The 6,680-nt window shown below is 56.8% G+C and overlaps 1 protein-coding gene across 1 annotated transcript in view; it reads right to left on the bottom strand.

The window, feature by feature from the left end:
• Positions 1-2,116: 2,116 nt before the first annotated feature.
• Positions 2,117-6,680, bottom strand: part of TMEM63C (transmembrane protein 63C) — a 29,508-nt gene continuing 24,944 nt past the window's right edge. The window contains 9 exon segments of the mRNA XM_030239840.2: positions 2,117-4,246; positions 4,328-4,399; positions 4,604-4,719; positions 5,000-5,167; positions 5,368-5,473; positions 5,697-5,731; positions 5,734-5,858; positions 5,981-6,046; positions 6,572-6,658. Of these exon segments, the coding sequence (XP_030095700.2) occupies positions 4,034-4,246; positions 4,328-4,399; positions 4,604-4,719; positions 5,000-5,167; positions 5,368-5,473; positions 5,697-5,731; positions 5,734-5,858; positions 5,981-6,046; positions 6,572-6,658 (988 nt within the window). The 3' untranslated portion in view covers positions 2,117-4,033.

Raw genomic sequence — 6,680 nt, 5'->3', positions numbered from 1 at the left:
TTTTGATGCCTTGGGTTTATTTTAATATAAAAGGCCCAAGCAGATCAGAAAAGAATGACAGAGAGGTTTACTGGTTTCTTGTTGATTCTAGCTTTGGAGACATTGGTCACTGTCCGGAGCACTTGTGTAGTGCGGCTTGGCTGACATGAGAAGGTATCCACCAGCAAAAGCATGTTGGGAACTTTTGTGCCCAGCAGTTGAGTGGGTGAGCAGTGGAGAGGCTAACAGACACCCTGCTACTGATTGCTCAGACCCTTCAACTAAAATTATCTCTAATGGAATCAGAATTTTAATCAATCAGCCTAAAAATCCCTTTTCTGTTGTTCAGCCACTGCTTTTGTTTTTTGACATAGCACAGGCTCACCTGTTGCTGGCCACCTGCCACTGGTTACCCACTGCTGGTCATCTGCAGCAGCAGAGCATGGACTTCATAATGAAGTCCTGTCTGGCTCCACGGAGCATCATCCACCTTGCCAGCTGGATTGCAGTTATTCCAGCAGCCCTGCCCAGGGAGCAGCTGGTGAGGATGCAGGAGATTCTGTCTTCTAGCATGTTCTAGCTTTGACATGATGGGTTTCCTGCCCTGTGACAGTTTTGCACTTGATGCTGGAAGAATGGTGCCTAGAGTGGGGAAACCAGCCCAGGGTGTGTAATAGCATCTTCCAAAGGCTGGAAATCCCAGTCCTGGCACAGGAGAGAAAACATCCTGAGAGAGCCGTGCTGCTCATTTAGGATGGGCTTGTTCCACAAGGCAAAGTGTGATGGGCTCTGAAGGGCAAGGAGAACAGCAGAGATCTGAATTCAATATCCCCTTTGGGTCATTGATAAAATGAGTTTTCCTGCTCTTCCTGGCCTCAGGACTGGTGGCAGGAGCCCAAACCTGGCACTGCAGGGAAGGGCCAGCATGGCAGCCTCCAGCAGCACTCCCATCTTTGCCTGTGCCAGCAGGGAAGTTTGCCACAGCTCCCACAAACTGCCCCTTTGCAGACACTCCTGTCACTGCCTGCCAGCAGCTGGCACAGTGGGAGACTCCATGCCATTGCAGGGCCCTGGCTGTGAGGGATTCTGAGTGTGCAGGCTGCACTCAGGGAGGGGGTGCTGAGCGGTTCCAAGGCAGAGGTGCAGTGTGACGGGGCTGACACCCCTCCCAGGCCCTGGTGAGCTCCCTGGTGGGAGGCCCCGGCAAGCAGCAGCAGGGGGCAATTACAACTCCCAGCCAGAGCTCCTGCCCAGCTCCCCGGCCCAGCAGGGCCCTGAGTTAACTCTCTTTACCACTCCTTACAAACCGTGGGTGGTCTCTGCAGGGGCATGCAATGGGTTTTAAATATTCCAGGTGTTCACCCGAAGGGAAGCCCTCCCCATGCCTTCTGCCCTGTGCCATAAACCACAGAGGTAGGGCTCACTCCAGGGAAGCTGTGGAGAAGCCAGCAGGAGAAACCTGCTGAAACCAGAGGCCAATCATTCAAGCAGGAACTCAGGTAAAAATAGTGTGTATTTTGGGAGGGAGGAGGGCAGAAAAGAACATTGTTCTCTCAAAATCTAGAGAAGGACTTCCTAAATGGGGCTCACCCCCTTCCCTGGAACTTGCTGGTGGGTAGTTCAGCTTTGGGAACACCTGCTCCATCCTCAGATGGGATGGGTTCCTCCTGCCCCTGACCCTTGATGTGATCCTAGAGGGGCTCCAGGCCACCCTCCTGCTACCCTCAAGCAGCATCTGCACCTTTGGTGGTGTTCTGAGCCAGCTCTGCCAATGGAGTAACTGCTGACAGAAGGTGAGCAAGAAAGGCACAGGACTGTCCCAGGACTGCAGCCCACCCCCAAAGGGGGGATGGTGCCAAGGGCTGTGCCAGTCTGTCTGGGACACAGTGAAGTGCCCTCCCACTCCTGAAACTTTGCTGCTTCTTCCCACTTGTCGGGGTTTGTTTTTATGGGGATCATAGTGGGCAGTCTGGAGGTGGGGATGTGTCCAAGCAGTCTCCTTGCCACTGAAGCATCTGCAGGATGTCCCCAGGCAGGGTCAAAAGCAGCCCACAGGTGGGAAAAGGCTCCAGTGGCAAGGGTTCCCCCTAAAGCAGAGCCAGGAAAGACGCAGGGGGGTGACGATGCCAGGCAGCAGCTGGGTGAAGTCATTTTATTCAAGGCACGGTCATAGCAATAAATCACGAGAGGGTACAGACCTCTGGCACATTCCTACAGTGGGGCAGCCAAGGGCAATCAGACCAGCAGCCCGAGCTCCCAAGGACACAGTGCCACCAGTAGGCACTTGCTTCTACCCTCAGAGAGGCCACCAGCATCCCCGTGCCCTGCCTGGGGCTGCCTCTGGAGCAGGCAGTGAGGGGAACAGCTGAACTGTGGGCAGCCATGGGGGCACCTGGGCAGGAGGCCACAAACCCCCCAGTAAACTTTTTGGGATTAGAAGGGTGTGTCTGAGCTCAAGGCTCCCCCGAGGCAACCACTTTGTGACTAGTGTGCCGCAGCCACTGCCCCAGCATGCAGGAGCGTGGGTGGGATGAGGGCCATGGGACTGCCAGCCGGCTGAGCTGAGATCCACCAGCCCCACAGGAACATCCTAAGGGCCCCCTTAATGCTCTCACTGCTGGGCTGTTTCCTAACCTCCCCCCCAGCCCAGAACTGGCACACTACCCATCCTCCGAGTGGCACTACTAATGCTAACCAGTGCCACGGTGGAGCATCTGCCTTCACACAACAGCACTCAGCATGCCAGCAGCGCTGGTGCTGGCAGAGCTGCACCTTCCTCTCTTCACTCCCTGCACTGCCCTGGGACAATGGCAACTCTAGTTGCTCTGAAGCTAGCAGGAGAATCAGGGACAGTAAAATCAGCCCTGAGGCCAAAGCAGGGCTGAGTGAGGAGCCAGCATGCCCAGGTGGGTTATGGTGGGAGAGGAACTGAGGAGAATGAGGATAAACTTTTGTCCCCAGAGGCCACCACAGCTACTCTGGATGAGCTGGAAAACTCCAGGGATATTGTCTGGGCAGGTAATGGCACATTTACACTAATCACAGCAGGACTCACACTTGAGAGGCAGTGTGGATACTGAGGGAGCATCCCACAGCTGCAGCTTGTGGACAAGGGCAGGCAGGCGGGATGTGCTGGACCAGGGGGACCTGGAAGTCCAAGTCCTGCCAGCCTGCCCTGTTCCCCCTGTTCTGATGCATTAGGACAGAGCTATTCTGGGTCCCACGGGGAGCCCCAGTGAGAACATGAGCATGATGGGGTGCTGGCAGAGAAGAGGAGTGAAAAGGAGCTGTCCTCAAAGCCATTAAAAGCACTTGTCTCTTGACCTCCCACTTCTCCTCAAGAGCCCAAGGGGACAGGCATTGTGCAGCAAGATGGGGGGATGGGGTGGGAGGTCAAGGAAGAGCTGGGCTTGCATTTGATGCCTACCTTGGTGCAGGGCTATTGGTGCTCATGTAGGGGCTCTGGTGGCAGATTTAGGGACATGCACCTCCTCCACCAAAGCACACACATGTCAGCAGTCTCTGCTGAAATGGGCAAAGCAGGGGCAGGCAGCAGCCTGCAGGCCAGCAGCAGGGGAGGCAGCAGGACAGCTGCCTGAGCAGTGGATGGGTGGGGTGAGATGCAAGGGTTACAGGTGGCTGTCCCCTGCCACTGAGGACCCAGAGGACAGTGTGGTGGCAGGCACATTCATCTGGGCTGTCTGGGCTGCTTCCTCCTCTCAGAGGGGACAGGGTCTCCCTCCTGACCTGAAAAGCATGGCCTCTCAGAGAGACCCTCTCCCTATACTGCTGCACCCCCTCTTCCCCACTGTGTGATGGAAGAGGCAGGTGGGGACAGGGGGACACTAGGGGGCTCAGCCTGTGCAGGCAGCAGGAAGGACCATCAGACCCTCCTGCCACTGCCCACGCAATGGGGTCTCTCCCTCACATCAGTATTGTCATCCCCTGCCCCATTAGAAAGGCGGCCCCTGCCCGTGCAGGGAAGGCTCCCTCCTGCCCCACGGCACGTCCTCCACTCTCAGCACAGTCAGTTCTCAGCCTGTGACAGGGATGCTCACTGGTAGCGAGCCTGGCTCTCTATCACGGGGCCGCTCCTGTACTCGCCCTCCACAGTCTCTAGCTCTGTCTCGAAGCTCTGCAGCCCCCCATCCTCCCCATCCTCCGCTGGCTCCAGGTGGTTGCCCATGGTGCCATAGGACTGGTGTGCCGGAGAGGCTGCCGGTGTCAGGCTCAGCTCAGGCTCCTGCAGGACAGTGGCCACAAAGAGCTGCCCCAGGGGGCAGTGGGCCATCAGGACCCAGGGGAACAAGAGCAGATGGCCACAGCAGGGCTGCGGAAGGGTACTCACATTGGAGTTAGGGGTGGAGGAAACGCTGCTCCGCTCCACGTCATTGAAGGCGCCCTCAGACTGGTCAGACATCTGAGGAGAAGGAGGCCGTGACGAAATCATGGTTTGGAGGGCCCAGCTTTGGCTAGGGACAGCCAGGTGCTGGGCGCAGTAGCGCCATATCTATGCCGGCCTCAGCTAGGGCGCCTAGCCAGGTGCTATCTCAGATTCCCCATGGCAGGCCAGGAGGGGATACACTGGGCTGAAGGAACAGAGTGAGTGGCTGGCTGTGCTCACCTGGTAGCTTGAGGGTTTCCGTGGCTGCAGCTTCTTCAGGCAGAGGCCAAAGAAGGAGAAGACGATGCAGGAAAGGAGGACCACAAAGGTGAAGAGGGTGACCGGCCGGGTGGGACCTATAGCACAGAGACACTGGGGCAGCACATAAGCCTCCAAAAACCTGCTGCACGTCCAGCTGAGCCCCAGGTTGGTGCCTGCTTTGGGTTTTACAAGCTCTCAACCCCCTTCCCAAAATACAAGCTGACACCTCCTTCATCTTCCAAGTCTTCACACCACCTTCCCCCCTACCACCCTCCATGCCATGCCTAACTCAAGGGTGACACCAGTGGCTCGTCACCCCCAAGCATCAGACAAGACCCTCAGCAGTGGCAGGGAGCAGCCCCAAGCTCTCCCTACCAAGGCGCAGGACGGAGAAGAAGAGCAGCCAGAACATGCAGAGGATGGGAGCCACCACGACCTGGCTGATGGCGGCAACGTGGAGGCGCTGGTTCAGTTTGGTGGGGATGTAGACATAGTAAATGTTGTACCGGTCAACCATGTGCTTGAGCAGCATGTAGAGCAACCCTGGTGAGACAAGAGGAGCCATTTGGATGGAAGGTAGTGGGGACAGCTAGGCCACAAGGAGAGCAGGGCAGGCCCTGGGAATGATGCCCAAGCGTGCCCTTCTGTACCATGCAGGAAGCCTGCACTCCCATGCTGCTGCTGGTGGCTGGGACAGGCTGTTCTTGGCATGGCTGGGACCATGGGCATGGGATCATACTCACCAAAGGGAACAATGATGGGGCAGGTGATGCTGTAGGTCATGACAACAGAGAAGATACAGCAGGTCCAGGCGTACTCTAGTCCAAACTGGAACTGGTATGCTTGGCTCTGGGGCACAACCAACAGTGTAATTATTACTTCTGTCACCGCAAAGCCTGCACTTGCCTCTGCACCCTGGCCCACAGGACTGCCTCATCCCCACTAGCCCCCAAGGGGCCTGAAGATGTCCCCATAAGTATCCCCACAGAACCACAACAGCCTGAGTTTCCAGTGAGTGCATCTCTGCTGTGCTGGGGGTCACGAAGGCTCACGGGTGACCAGAGCCACATACCCGTTTGACGTGGAGCCGCTCAGGCTCAGATTGGCAAAGCAGAGGCGAGCAGTGTAGACAAGGAGGCCTGGGATGCGCAGCAGCTCCATGGCTGTCCCAATCAGGCTGGAGGTCACCACATAGTTGACGAAGAAGGCGCCATTGTCTGGGAGGAAAACACACCTGCCCCAGGGACAGAGGTGACACAGTGAGAGAATGCTCGGGCAGGAGCTGCAAGAGCTAATGGCAGTGGACAACAGGTGCTCCCGCTTGCCTGGGAAGTTTGGGAGCTTCCCGCTACTCACTGGAACTTGATTTCAGCCTCATCCAGAAAGTGGGTGTCGAAGAGCCAGCGGAAAAACAGGTCCAGGCTGGAGGGGACAGAAGAGGAGCAGCTCAGACAGAGGAGCTACAGAGCCACGTGAGAGACACCCAGCAGGCACGTGCTTTTTTTCCCCTGTACTGAGCGGGCAACACCTTCTGCACCCTACACTGCCAGAGAAGCCTCTTCTGCCACACAAGACCACTGTGGGATGTGTGCTTGCCTCCTGGATGGCCAGGACTACTGTAGCTGGAGCTATGCTGATATCTGACCAGATTCTTTTAGGGTCTGCTGAACCCAAGCAGCAGCTGATCACTGCCACCAGCCCCCTTGGGTCAGCTGTGGCAGCCTGGTAAACTGCTCTGCTCCACTCTTCTGCAGGGAAGGTTTCCATCTGTGACCATGTATGAGTGGCTCAGCACTGCTAAAGGAGTGTTTTCCTCCCCAAAGATCGCTGTGCTTCAGTGGCAATGGGATCTTAGCCCTTTGGGGCTGGATTGCCAAGGTGAGGGGCCTAGGTGAGATCCTGGCAGCTCAGGAGCAAGGGAGAGCAGCATGGCAGGGTGGTCTGTACCTGCTCAGACCCAGCGAGGGCAGGATGATAACCATGAACACCAGGAAGAAGAAGCACTTGTGCATGGTGATCTGATTTTCACTTGACCTGCAAAGCGGGAAGACAAGAA

Source organism: Serinus canaria, chromosome 5 (genome assembly GCF_022539315.1).
Source record: "Serinus canaria isolate serCan28SL12 chromosome 5, serCan2020, whole genome shotgun sequence".
Classification (NCBI taxonomy): domain Eukaryota; kingdom Metazoa; phylum Chordata; class Aves; order Passeriformes; family Fringillidae; genus Serinus; species Serinus canaria.
Note: the sequence above shows the minus strand (reverse complement) of the source record. Positions and strands in the feature narration are given on the sequence as shown.